The sequence below is a fragment of the Bufo gargarizans genome, chromosome 2, assembly GCF_014858855.1.
Source record: "Bufo gargarizans isolate SCDJY-AF-19 chromosome 2, ASM1485885v1, whole genome shotgun sequence".
Classification (NCBI taxonomy): Eukaryota; Metazoa; Chordata; class Amphibia; order Anura; family Bufonidae; genus Bufo; species Bufo gargarizans.
The window spans coordinates 460,497,234-460,511,245 of record NC_058081.1 but is presented as its reverse complement, the minus strand read 5'-3'; the positions used below and the strand labels follow the sequence as shown (position 1 = coordinate 460,511,245).

General features: G+C 46.1%; 1 protein-coding gene across 1 annotated transcript; it reads left to right on the top strand.

The window, feature by feature from the left end:
- Window positions 1-570: 570 nt before the first annotated feature.
- On the top strand, window positions 571-12,298 carry SRA1 (steroid receptor RNA activator 1). Its single transcript, XM_044277824.1, has 5 exons — window positions 571-681; window positions 2,725-2,847; window positions 4,608-4,819; window positions 6,194-6,302; window positions 11,411-12,298. Exons 1-5 carry the CDS (start codon window positions 657-659, stop codon window positions 11,599-11,601), a joined length of 660 nt encoding a protein of 219 aa, XP_044133759.1. The 5' UTR covers window positions 571-656; the 3' UTR covers window positions 11,602-12,298.
- Window positions 12,299-14,012: the final 1,714 nt, after the last annotated feature.

The window sequence follows — 14,012 nt, the reverse complement described above, 5'->3', positions numbered from 1 at the left end:
GTGCACACGGCCGGTGTATATTGCAGACCTGCTGTTTGCGGGCCGTAATGTGAACACGGACCTGCTACGGTCGTGTGCATGAGACCTTACACTTAAATACAGGCGCAGACACTATTAGTATTACTACTATTATTTTGCCTAAAAAACTCGGCTAATACTGGCTGCCCCAAAAAAGTTAAACATTACAAAAACTGGGGAAAAAAACACCGCTTTACACACACCATTGATAATTTGGAGAATTTTTGGGAAAAATAAAAGTCTTCAAAAAAGTACACCAGAATTGCTCGGTGTTTTTGTAGCGCTTTTGCCCGTCTAGTTCTGCGTCACCACCTGCTGGGGGGCTCCTGGGGGGCACACATCGCCTGCAGATCTCCATAGTAACGGAAAACCTCTGGCCGTCCCTGTGGTGCTCTGCTAGAGTTACCTGGCACAATGTCGGCACCTGCCATTTTATTTGGCCTGTAGTCTGCAAGCTAGCTACCTGCACTGGCATCCATAAGCTGGCAGCACTGTGAAGAACTTGCTGTCCTGTTCTGATGATGCGAACAAATAAAGCTTTGAAGGAAAAAAAAACGAAAAAAAAAAAAGGCAGCCACGAAGCAGCTGTGACAGCGTGGGGTTTCCTGGATCCTGTCTGGCGGAGCAGGAGGGGAGCGATGGCTGAGCTGTATGTGAAGCCGGGTAAGATCAGCTGAGCTGGGGTGTGGGGGCTGTGCTGTGTGACGGGGGATTGTCCCCAGCGAGCCGACTAGTTATTACTGTCACCATCTTTCTTCTGGGCAAAGTTACCATTGACAAGAGGGCGAATGTGACGAGCAGGCTGGTAAAGTTGTGACTGTTTAATGATGGGCATCATACTTTGTAGAATTTATGAGTGAAATTCCACCTTTAAAGACACTATGGAATTACCTTATGAGCAATTGCCTGATAGTCAGTACATTGAAAAAAGGGGGTTTTCAGCCATGACAATGGTTTGGTGACCATGAGTTGGATTGGTGGTGGGGCATGAACACGGTCATTGTGGACCTGATGGAGATGCCAAGTGAATGGTGTGATGAAGTGGTGGCCAGGCAGCAGACCCCTGACTTTGTCAGTGGGCCCCACTTTTCCAGTCTGTCCATGTTGCCCGCCCCCTCATTGGCAGGGGGTGGATCAGCAGCCCCCACTGTCACAGTGTGTGTAGCTGGCGGCCCCCCTAACTTTCCCTGTGGGTGCAACAACCTCCTACTGTAGACCGCAAGGAATTGTGGAAACAGTCCTGACCTCCTGTGAGGGTGCGCGGTCGGTCATGTGTCCCTTGTGATGTGCACGCAGCAGACACCAGGAGCCCTATACACCAGGAGCCCTATACACCAGGAGCCCTATACACCAGGAGCCCTATACACCAGGAGCCCTATACACCAGGAGCCCTATACACCAGGAGCCCTATACACCAGGAGCCCTATACACCAGGAGCCCTATACACCAGGAGCCCTATACACCAGGAGCCCTATACACCAGGAGCCCTATACACCAGGAGCCCTATACACCATATACCAGGAGCCCTATACACCATATACCAGGAACCCTATACACCATATACCAGGAACCCTATACACTATATACCAGGAACCCTATACACTATATACCAGGAACCCTATACACTATATACCAGGAACCCTATACACTATATACCAGGAACCCTATACACTATATACCAGGAACCCTATACACTATATACCAGGAACCCTATACACTATATACCAGGAACCCTATACACTATATACCAGGAACCCTATACACTATATACCAGGAACCCTATCCTATACACTATATACCAGGAACCCTATACACTATATACCAGGAACCCTATACACTATATACCAGGAACCCTATACACTATATACCAGGAACCCTATACACTATATACCAGGAACCCTATACACTAGGAACCCTATACACTATACACCAGGAACCCTATACACCAGGAACCCTATACACTAGGAACACTATACACTATACACCAGGAACCCTATACACTATATACCAGGAACCCTATACACTATATACCAGGAACCCTATACACTATATACCAGGAACCCTATACACTATATACCAGGAACCCTATACACTAGGAACCCTATACACTATACACCAGGAACCCTATACACTATACACCAGGAACCCTATACACTATACACCAGGAACCCTATACACTATACACCAGGAACCCTATACACTATACACCAGGAACCCTATACACTATACACCAGGAACCCTATACACTATACACCAGGAACCCTATACACTAGGAACACTATACACTATACACCAGGAACCCTATACACTAGGAACACTATACACTATACACCAGGAACCCTATACACTATACACCAGGAACCCTATACACCAGGAACACTATACACTATACACCAGGAACACTATACACTATACACCAGGAACACTATACACTATACACCAGGAACACTATACACCAGGAACCCTATACACCAGGAACATATACCCTATACACCAGTAACCCTATACACCAGGGAACATATACCCTATACACCAGTAACCCTATACACCAGGGAACATATACACCAGGGAACATATACACCAGGAACCCTATACACCAGGAACCCTATACACTATACACCAGGAACATTTGCAGTAATAAAGTTGGACTCTGTAGTCTTGGCACAAATTGAATTCACTTTACCCCTTTTCCATTTTTTTTACCAGGCAACCAAGAGAGGGGCTGGAATGACCCTCCCCAGTTCTCCTATGGCTTGCAGACGGCAGGAGGTGGTAAACGTGCACCTCTGAACAAGAGGGTTCCTGCTCCATTACAAGGCAGTCCGGCAGGTAGGAGGTGATGGGGCAGCCACGTCCTGACTCAGAAGTCTTCATCCTGCAGCTAAGCTTTGTCAATACAGAATGAGTCACCGTACAGCGATGACACCGTATGGGACAGTGGCCATTTTATAACCGTCTGGGACTTAAACCATTTTTATGTGGTAACGCCTGCGTTGAATCAATAGGGTTAATCCGCGTGTGGCCATCCGCCATGGGTTCCACAGCAAATATTGACATGTCTATTCTTTTTTTTCTGTGGCATGAGTTTAAAATCTCCGGCAGAAAAAAATCTAAGTGTGTGAACAACCGTGCGGATTTCCCATTGAAATCAATAGGGGCAGATTTTGTTACGGAACACATGCATAGCCGCTAAATTCGGATACCATCTTGTGTGCCATCTGCATTTTTTTGTGGACTCATTGGGGGAGATACAGCAAGAATGGCGCATCTATCTGCCACTCTTGATCACCAGGCACTGGCGTGAGATGCGCCCAATTTATTAAGAGGCGGTTGTGCAGACTTCAGCTATAACGTCCACCACATTCTGGCGAAACTTTTAGTAGATGTGGTGGACGGCACAAAATCACGCCCTTTCCAGCTAAGATACGACCCCTTTTTCTCTGTACTTTCCATAATCAGCGAGTTTTTTTGGCGCCACACTAGTGGCATGAAGAGCTTAATAAATGTCCCTCATTGACTTCATTTTGTGGACCAGAATAGGACATGTTCTATGTTTTGTGGAACAGATGTACGGATGCGGAGAGCACATGGACGACTTCTGTGTCTGTTCCACAAAAGAAAGAACTTGTCCTATTCACCAAAGTCAATGGGCCCTTAAAAAAAAGACGCAGTTGGACGGCATCTGTATTTTGCGGATCCAGGATTTGCAGACCATGTGGCCGTGTGCATGAGACCTAAATGTAGGAGGCATTGATGCTGTTAGGAATGAAAGTGCTAGAACAGATGGCTGGGGAAATCCATAATCCTTCTCTGCAGGAGCCGCCCTCTACGGAATTGCTAGTTTAGGCCTGATTCGTGTGTGCCATCCATACTGCACCCGCATGGCACACATTAAAGTAAATGGTGCTATTTCCACGCCATTGGTCTGTTCTGAGAAACTTGCAGCATGCACCATTCTTGTCCGTTTCATCAAATAAATGGGTCCAAAAAGAAAACGTGCGCACCTAGATGCCGTATGGGCATCCGGATACGTTGAAAAATAGGAGGATAGTATGAGGGCGAGCTAACTGAGTTACGGCGTGCTGCGTGTCGGTGTCATTGGCGAAAATAGAATGACAAGTCCGTCTCAGCCCTGATTGGGGCTGTCGCCTTCCTCCATCTTTCTTGGGATTTAAAGGGGCCTCCAGGATTTTCCTATTGATGGCCTATTCTACTCACTGTCTAATAGTCAGGAGCCCGAGACCCTGTACCCATGCCAATCTGCCAGGGCCCCCCTGAGCTATACAGCACCATCCATTGTGTAGTGGACAGAGCTGGTTCACATTGAAGTGAATGGGAGCAGTGCTACAGGAACCAGTCCTGAGGTACAGCGCCAGAGTTACCCCGAAACCTCATCCAATCAGACATTGACGGCCTGTCTGCAGGATAGGCTATCAGTAGTAAAATCCTGGAATTCCCCTTTAAGTTTTCTGAACTGATCTCAGCCTGGACACCAAATTAGAAATGATATAGGTGTTACTGATTTGTGGTAGGTTGACGGGTTCTGGATAGAATAGGAATTCTGTAAGTCTTCCTTTTTTTCATTTCAGTTCCTCCTGCACAGACGCTCTCCTCATCCAGCCCACCGATGATGCCGCCCCCTGTCGGTAAAATCGGCCCTCCTCCTGTAGGACCAGTGAGCTCGCCTCATGGAATAGATGATTCCAAGCAGCGTTCTAGTCCAGCAGAAGACGAGGTTCCTGTTGAAGACATTTTGACTCCCTTGAATCAAACCCTGGAGGCCTGCAAAGATTCGCTGAAGGTGAATAAAGCCTTTGATGTTTCACCCCAAGATTCTGACCTGTTTGGCATCATTTTTATAGGTGGTCATGAAACCTGTATCAAAACTGGTATGAAGGAAAACTGGCCTAGTTGCCCATAGCAGCCAATCAGATTCCACCTTTCATTTTTCCGAGCTCCTTTAAAAAGTGAAAGGTGGAATCTGATTGGTTGCTATGGGAAACTAAGACAATTTTCCTTTGATAAATCTCTCCCATAATGAAGGTTTATATAGTGACATATATTGCATAGATGTACAAGTGTCATTAATGTTTTTTTTTGAACTTCACTCCTAGGTAGTGAATATTTTCGCTGTGGTTTTGAGGCCTGCTATGGATTTGACCCTTTATATTTAAGTTCTGATTTTTATGTGAACTCACTACAGATTTTTGTATCCAGCAGTGCATTTAAAAATTGCCACTGTGAGACAGTGTGTAGTGACACTAGGGGAACGGGAAAACCCAACTGTCAATGTGTTTCCAGGAGGAATAACAGAGGAATGGCACAATGCAGAAGTCTGAAAACAGTTGCTCCAAAATTATTTCATGGGTAGTATTTACTGAAAAAGAAATATGAGGAGAGCTGTAATGTTATCCATTAACCCCCCAGTGACCGACCACATGCATTTTTATGGCAGCAAAGTGGCTTTTTTTCTGGGCTGTAGAATAGCGCCTGCACAGAGAGACAGCACTGCAGCGGCAGATTAGGTGCCAGCAGGGTACACAGCATAGAAGGCAGAAAGTCCCATTATCAGGACGGAGAAATATACACTGAAAACAAAGCAGTTATATAATATACAGTATATGTAATAAAGCCAAAGCCTCTATATATCAATGGATACAAATATACATTCCAATTCAAGGTTCCCCTATTGTATGTGACTAAAGACTCATACAAATGTATGTGACTAAGGATGCATACAAATGTATTTTTGGTACAAATTCGATCCGCATTTTTTTGCGGGTCGAGTGCGGACCCATTCACTTCGATGGGGCTGCAAAAGATGCAGACAGCATACCTGTCCGCATCCGCTCCATGCTGTCCACAAAATTTGAGAACATGTCCTAATCATGTCTGCATTACGGCTGTTTTGTTCTGTGGAATGCACTTGGCCTGTATTCGTGTTTTGCACCACTAAACAGCCAACTGTTGTGTGCATGAGCCCTTGCAAGACAAAAATGGCTTTTGAATGGCCGCCATGTAATACTACATGCCTGGCTGACTTCCCTCAGCAAAATCGTCCGTTTGCCCAGAGCAGGACACGGGATGATTGACTGGCTATAGGGTGTTTGAAAGGATTTGTCTCTGAAAATATGTCCCAAAATATGTGATTTTTCTTTCTCTTTTGCTTTTTCAGACTCAAGTGTTTACTGACATTGGACGGCGGTTGACCGTGTTGGAAGAAATGTGGAATAGTGGAAAGCTGTCCATATCTGTACGTAAAAGAATGAGCCTGTTGGTAAAAGGTAAGCACATTTTCTATCAATCAATGCTGTACATTAAAGGGTTGGCTATAGGGCTGCAACGATTAATCGACGTTATCGAATAATCGGCCGACTCGTTGCTATGCGGGCGGGAGCGGGTGGTCAGGCGCTGTGCCTGCGGGTCCTTGAAACTTTAAATCACCGCATCTTTAGTACCTTACAATGAAGCTCCAGTAACAGGCAGAGTGGGCAGCGGCGTAACGTCACTTACTCACATGACGCGCATGCTCCGCCTACTTCATTCATAAAGTGGGCGGAACAGGCGCGTCACGTTACGCCGCCACCTGCTCTGCCTGTTACTGGAGCTTCATTGTAAGGTAATAAAGATGCAGTGATTTAAAGTAAAAGTTACTGCCGGTTAAGGAATACTGCTGTGAGCGGCGGGGCTGTTATGGGGAGAGGGATCTGTGGATGGCACTGTTATGGGAAGGGGGATCTGTGGATGACACTGCTATGGGGGAGATCTGTGGATGACACATATAGCATAAGATGCTATATAGTGCCATCCACAGATGTCCCCCTCCCCATAACAGTGCCACCCACAGATGTGTCGTCCCCCTCCCCATAACAGTGCCACCCACAGATGTGTCGTCCCCCTCCCCATAACAGTGCCACCCACAGATGTGTCGTCCCCCTCCCCATAACAGTGCCACCCACAGATGTGTCGTCCCCCTCCCCATAACAGTGCCACCCACAGATGTGTCGTCCCCCTCCCCATAACAGTGCCACCCACAGATGTGTCGTCCCCCTCCCCATAACAGTGCCACCCACAGATGTGTCGTCCCCCTCCCCATAACAGTGCCACCCACAGATGTGTCGTCCCCCTCCCCATAACAGTGCCACCCACAGATGTGTCGTCCCCCTCCCCATAACAGTGCCACCCACAGATGTGTCGTCCCCCTCCCCATAACAGTGCCACCCACAGATGTGTCGTCCCCCTCCCCATAACAGTGCCACCCACAGATGTGTCGTCCCCCTCCCCATAACAGTGCCACCCACAGATGTGTCGTCCCCCTCCCCATAACAGTGCCACCCACAGATGTGTCGTCCCCCTCCCCATAACAGTGCCACCCACAGATGTGTCGTCCCCCTCCCCATAACAGTGCCACCCACAGATGTGTCGTCCCCCTCCCCATAACAGTGCCACCCACAGATGTGTCGTCCCCCTCCCCATAACAGTGCCACCCACAGATGTGTCCCCCCTCCCCATAACAGTGCCACCCACAGATGTGTCGTCCCCCTCCCCATAACAGTGCCACCCACAGATGTGTCGTCCCCCTCCCCATAACAGTGCCACCCACAGATGTGTCCGTCCCCCTCCCCATAACAGTGCCACCCACAGATGTGTCCGTCCCCCTCCCCATAACAGTGCCACCCACAGATGTGTCCGTCCCCCTCCCCATAACAGTGCCACCCACAGATGTGTCCGTCCCCCTCCCCATAACAGTGCCACCCACAGATGTGTCCGTCCCCCTCCCCATAACAGTGCCACCCACAGATGTGTCCGTCCCCCTCCCCATAACAGTGCCACCCACAGATGTGTCCGTCCCCCTCCCCATAACAGTGCCACCCACAGATGTGTCCGTCCCCCTCCCCATAACAGTGCCACCCACAGATGTGTCCGTCCCCCTCCCCATAACAGTGCCACCCACAGATGTGTCCGTCCCCCTCCCCATAACAGTGCCACCCACAGATGTGTCCCCCCCCTCCCCATAACAGTGCCACCCACAGATGTGTCCCCCCCCCTCCCTTAACAGTGCCACCCACAGATGTGTCCCCCCCCTCCCTTAACAGTGCCACCCACAGATGTGTCCCCCCCCTCCCTTAACAGTGCCACCCACAGATGTGTCCGTCCCCCTCCCCATAACAGTGCCACCCACAGATGTGTGTCCCCCCCCCTCCCTTAACAGTGCCACCCACAGATGTGTCCCCCTCCTCATAACAGTGCCACCCACAGATGTGTTCCCCCCCTCCCCTTAACAGTGCCACCCACAGATGTGTCCCCCCCCTCCCTTAACAGTGCCACCCACAGATGTGTCCCCCCCCATAACAGTGCCCCCCCTCCCCATAACAGTGCCACCCACAGATGCCCCCCCTCCCCATAACAGTGCCACCCACAGATGTCCCCCCCATAACAGTGCCACTAGGGATGAGCGAATCGACTTTGGATGAAACCTCGTTCTAATACTATCGCGTTACCAGTTGGAACCGAACCTGAGTTTGGGAAATGTTTTTTTACAGTACAAATGAATTCTTGATCTGAGCCAATACTTCTAATACTGTACGGAGTTTCTGCTCTGTACAGTATTAGAATGAGGTTTTATGCGATGTTTCATCCGAAGTCGATTCGCTCATCCCTATTGGCTACTTTATAGTAAAGGGAGATAAAAGGGCGTAGAGTAAGCGGGTACGTGTGGCTCTAATGTTACCTTAAGTTGAGGTCACTGATTACACTTTGCAAGCTTCCATGTTCCTGGAGTAAAGACTTTAGACCTTTGCTTTCCTCATCCATGGCACGCCTGCATGGAATAAAGCCAGAGGGCGTATATATTTCATGTGATCACTTGTCTTCCAGCGCCGGCTTAGTTTTCTTCTGCTGTGACCTATAGAGGGCTGCTCAAAAATGTGTTACTGAAAATCAGACCCACTGCCATTCATATAGATTCGGAGTATTGTCAGAGTGTGGTCTGGGCAATGCCAGGGGGTTTAAAACTCACTTGTCACATTGAACTGAGCTGTATGTAGCATGTTATAGAGCAGGAGGAGCTGACTCGTATATAGATTTGTGGGGAAAGATTCAGTAAACCTTTCAGCTGTCATCCATAAGCCCGAATTAGCAGATTTACATGAAAAAGATATGTTACACACAAAACCATATATCAATCTGCTCAGCTCCTCCTGCTCTATAACATGGTGTCTGCAGATTAGACACCATGTTAAATGTGGCAGGTTCCCTTTAATTGTCTATAGAGACTATGGGGTACATGTATTAAGACCGGAGTTTTAGACACTGGAATTAATAAGCCCCTGCGCTGGTGGTGGATGGCCAAAGTTATGTAGAGCCGCTGGCCTCTACATAACTTTGGCGTATCCACTGCCGATTCCTTGCTGTCTTACATTTAGACTATTTTCTACGCCTAAACCCTTTCCCACCCGCGCCATGCCCCCTGTTTTAAATTTGACGTGACCAGGGAAGAAGTTGCAGATTCTGCCGCAACATGGTGTGCGACAGAATCTTCGCTAGATGTACATGACAAAAGTCATAAATAACCCCCTATATTTCTGGAAATCAGTTGTGGTCCAAAATGCCAGACTTTTCCAATTTGATCTTCTCACATAGCATGAAACAACGTAATTTTACCGCACTGTGAATGCTCTGGTTCAGGAGTTGTCCCTGCACTATCACCTCCAGCTAGCACCTCGTTTTCAGTGCTAGAATCGGAGTTAAAGGGGTTACCCCATAACTAATATAAAAGAGAAACCGGACATCATAGTACATGACAACCTCTTCTAACACAGCTAGAACCAGCCCTGTACCCCACATGGATCCAGAGATCTCCCCATTCATTGGTCCAGTAGATTTATTTCAGGCTGGCAGCTCAAGGGGCATGTTCTTTCTGCTACAACTCTGTAAACCTGCCACAGCTTCTAACAATACAGTAGATACAGCTGATGGCAGTTGAAGGATGGAACTAGAGATGAGCGAATTTCAGGTTATGAAATTCATTCACGCTTCGTTTACTGGTAAAAGGTGAATTGCGTTATGGATTCCGCTACCACGGACCGTAACACAATTCTGTGATGGAATACATAACGGAATGACTTTAGAGGCATTACGTTATTCATTCCATCGTAATAAAAGTCCATGGGATGCAAAACGGATCCGTCCCGTTTCTGTTATGCATTAGAGGACTCCCCTGCATAACAGAAACGGAACGGATCCGTTTTGCAGCCCATAGACTTTTATTATGACTGAGCATTCTGTTATACATTCCGTCATAGAATTGCGTTATGGTCCGTGGTAACGGAATCCATAACGCAATTCACCTTTTACCAGTAAACAAAGCGTGAACGAATTTCAAAATATGAAATTTGCTCATCTCTAGATGGAACTAAGCATGTGCTTCCACCTCACTGATGCTACAGAGAGCTAAGGAAGAGAACAAACAGCAGGTAGCGCTGTACATATAGAGTTTATTGAATAACTCGGTAGCCATACAATTTTTTTATTTTATGCAGTTACAAAAGTATTTAGATCCAGTTCAAAAATGTAGAAAATTATGTTGTGAGACAACCCCTTTAACTCCGATTCCAGCTTTTTAATCCTCTTAGATTCCATGGCCAGCATTGACCTTGACATCTAAGTGGTGAGACAGAAGGGGCCCTTTCTCTGACCCCATCGACCCCCACAGGGACCTATAGCATTGCCACATACAGGTGTGTGGTTTTTCTATGCTTATAACCATATATGGTGCTTAATGTAGGCATGCAGTGTGGAAGACCGCCCCTCTGTCTTCTGTTTATACTAAAAGGAAGACAGATGAGCCCTAGAAACTGTCTTTTAAGGGAGCAGTGGACATTAATGAAAGCTGTTATTATCAGTTAATTGCAGATCTTTTGACAATCACTGACAGACTAACTCAGGTATACATGTCTAGCTCTAATAAACTAGCAAATAAAATAAAATATGACTGTTTATCTTTAAAGGGGTTGTGTCACTTCAGCAAATAGCACTTATGTAGAGGAAGTGAATATAAGGCACTTACTAATGTATTGTGATTGTCCATATTACTTCCTCTGCTGGCTGAATTCATTTTTACATTACATTATAAACGGCTTATTTCCAGCATTGGTGGTCGTACTTGCACACTGTAGGAAAAAGCACCAGCCTTTGCCTACTCCCATGGATCCGACCATTAGAGAGGCCAACTCTTTTTCCTATAGTGTGCAAGCACGGCCACCATGGATGGATTGCAGGGTGGTCGTAACCATGGAAATGAGCAAGACAGAATAAATGCAGAAATAGCATGACATCTAGCATTGGACTTCTTGGTCGATGTGGTTCCATTAATGTTTTCATTACATTTTAGAGCTGAAGAGCCAGCACTGGGATTCTGCTGATGAAATTCATCGATCTCTTATGGTTGATCATGTCAATGAAGTCAGCCAGTGGATGGTTGGGGTGAAACGATTAATTGCTGAAGCTAGAAACCTACCTCCGGAAGCTCCGCCAAGAAGAGAGGAGCCGCTAACAGATAGCACTGCAGAGCAGCAGAGTTAGGAGGGTCTGTTACTGGGGCTACTGAACATTGCTATGCAGTCTGTACATGGTATCAGATCGGATTTTTATGTATTCTTATTCTTCCCATGGATTTGGGAACATTCCCTTTGTCAAATTTTATCTGATTTCTGAACAAATTGACTTTTAGTGCCTGCTGGCACCATTTGATCTAAGGGGACTCTGATGGGCAAACGCTGTCTCTGTGCTGCTAGAAGGTTTGGACCCATGCACATGGCTTGTCTGTAGAATCACTCTTAGGGATCACATTTTTGCAGCAATGACTATACATTTTAAAGGACCTTTAGTAGCCAAACGTGAAAGTGTATGTTACTATACTTGGATATAGTGACATTTTGGTGGCACTTCATTAATCATTTCACTAAATTGTTGCCTCTTTTGCACACTTTATTCTATTGCCTCTTTGCTGCTGTACACCATTCCGAGCTGTTCATGGCAATGAAGAAATGGAGAACTATTATTCTGTCAGAATTATCACAAAAGTAATGAAAACCAAAAGTCACAGTGTTCTTTACAAAGGTGCAGAAAACATGGGCCCCATAGATTATCCCCCTGTAGTACTCTTCAGAGCCCATGTCATAGTCGTCGTAGATATTGTAATGCAGTTTGACATTTATTTGGTGTTCTCTGTTTACTTGGGTTTTGTGATTATTTTTCAATAAAGTTGGTCACAATTTTTTTTTTTTTTGTCAGTTCAAACATGTAAATGACATAGAAAAGAACACTAGAGGACTGGATAAATGTTGTGCCCAATACGGATGTCTACTGATATAGCAAAGGGGACACAGCCACTTGGGTCTGGGTGCTACTGTAGTTGGCCAATACCCAGGGGGCCGCCCATGCCCTTCTCGCAGCTGCCGGTCGGGTACATAGCGATCTGATACTCCTAGCATTAATGCTAGGAGCCTCTAGTACTTATGCACCTGACTGACAGAAGAAAGTGCCCTTCTGCATTCAACGGTATTGCCGTCCTCAGAAGGGTGATAGGGTTAGATGCTGCAGTATTTTTTGCTGCACTGTGTATTTGCTTCTGCTGGGGCAGTATTTTGTTCTGCACTACTTATTAGCCCTGCCTTTTGTCAATTTAGACAGAGCTCCCATTCCGCCCCTGCTTCTGGACCCCACACACGCTCCCAGCTGTGTCCCACCAGTAAGGCTATGCTATTACTGTAATAAAAATAAAATCAATACCATTAAAACCTTATCGCCCCGTGGCGCTCTATCAGCTCCTGCCAGGAGACAACCACTCCCATGGAACTTCAGTCTGGTTGAGCCCCTGCTATGACTGATCTGGTATGTTTTGTAGTTAGCGGGCGCCATCTAAGGTTCGGTTTTCATCATGTTTATGATGTACATTTAGTATGTATGTGGAGATATATTAGCCATAAGGGGGACATCTTAGTCGCTGACCTCTATATGAAAATAGATGAACTGGGCACTCTCAAGATATTGGAACCATACAGAAGTTTATTTCTTTTTAAAACAACACAAAGGTTATAACCCAGGTTGTAAAACTCTACAAATATTTAACAGTACATATCATAAACTGTAATCGATGGCAATCTATAAATTAGACAATACGCTAATATTAAAATTCACAAGGCATATATATCAAGTAAAATGCAATTATAAAGTACTTGGATCGATGAATAATTCACATAAAAAAATCTATATAAATATTCACATAAATAATCAATAAGAATAATAAGGCAATGAATAATCGCTGGGAATGTAATAGCTGTGATTTACTCCGAATTACTCCCAGAATAAGATAATGCCGACAATGTTCATAATGTTCTGCAAATTCCAATGCAAAACTGATTAAAGGCACGTTGGTTAATTCTCCCACATCGACAAAGTGTAGCGGCGTCCAGCTATGTATTCAAACCAGCAGCGTCCCACTGGAATAATGACACTGCAGTTTTACTGAATATCCTATCGGTAAATATTCGAAAGTGGTTCGAAGATAGTCTTACCGTATCACTTTCCTCACCAAATCTCTGCAAAAAATCGCTTTGCTGGTTCTTTCTTTATATGTAGCAACCAGATATTTCCGAGCGATTGTAGTGTCCACTTCCCACGTTGGAAAATGTTTGACACCTGCAGTCCGGTCTTTGCTGTAGACTGTCAAGGTTTCTTTCTCATTTACCCTCTTTCGGCAGTATCTTTTAGTCTCCAATCTTTAGAGGTTCGGGGTCCTGTATAGGCTAGACGCGTTTTGGGGCATTTGATCACCCCTTCCTCAGTAGCCTAGTTGGCTACTGAGGAAGGGGTGATCAAATGCCCCGAAACACGTCTAGCCTATACAGGACCCCGAACCTCTAAAGATTGGAGACTAAAAGATACTGCCGAATCCTCGCATTAATCTGTTGAATACCACGGAAAGGGTAAAT